The 445-nt window shown below is 65.8% G+C and overlaps 1 protein-coding gene across 1 annotated transcript in view; it reads left to right on the top strand.

The window, feature by feature from the left end:
- IPO4 (importin 4) overlaps positions 1–445 on the top strand; it is a 14236-nt gene that overhangs the window by 1966 nt on the left and 11825 nt on the right. The window contains exon 3 of the mRNA XM_025192815.1: positions 253–339. Within this exon, the coding sequence (XP_025048600.1) occupies positions 253–339 (87 nt within the window). The remainder of the gene's footprint in view (positions 1–252; positions 340–445) is intronic.

Raw genomic sequence — 445 nt, 5'->3', positions numbered from 1 at the left:
TCTCCTCACTCCCAGCCCCCTTCATTTTGACGTGGAGCGTGGTCAACTAGGTGCACTGGGCCAATGGCTCCACACAGGCCCTGCCAGCCTCTTGGACCTGGGTCCTTGCTGGAGCAGAGGAGGGGCTGGAGCCTGACGTTGGGAACCCAGGCATTGCAGGGTGGGGGGGGGGAAGCTCAGGGTTATGGATCCTTCCTGTGAGAGGGGGTCTGCTCCAGGAACAGTGGGACAGTGACTGCCCCCCTCCCCCAGGCCACAGTCCAGCTGCGTGAGGCCTTCCGGCACCCGGGTGCCTTGGCCCTGCTCTGCCACGTGCTGCGCAACTCCCCCAGCCCACAGGTGAGACCCCCTTCCCCACCCCCACCACTTTGGGGAGGTGTCCTGACCCCCTTGGGCCCCCTCATTGGCTGAACCCCCATGCTTCTCCCCAGATCCCGCCGGTTGC

Source organism: Alligator sinensis, unplaced genomic scaffold, assembly GCF_000455745.1.
Source record: "Alligator sinensis unplaced genomic scaffold, ASM45574v1 scaffold128_1, whole genome shotgun sequence".
In the NCBI taxonomy this organism is placed as follows: domain Eukaryota; kingdom Metazoa; phylum Chordata; order Crocodylia; family Alligatoridae; genus Alligator; species Alligator sinensis.
The sequence above is the reverse complement of the archived record's forward strand: the minus strand, read 5'-3'. Positions and strand labels throughout refer to the sequence as shown.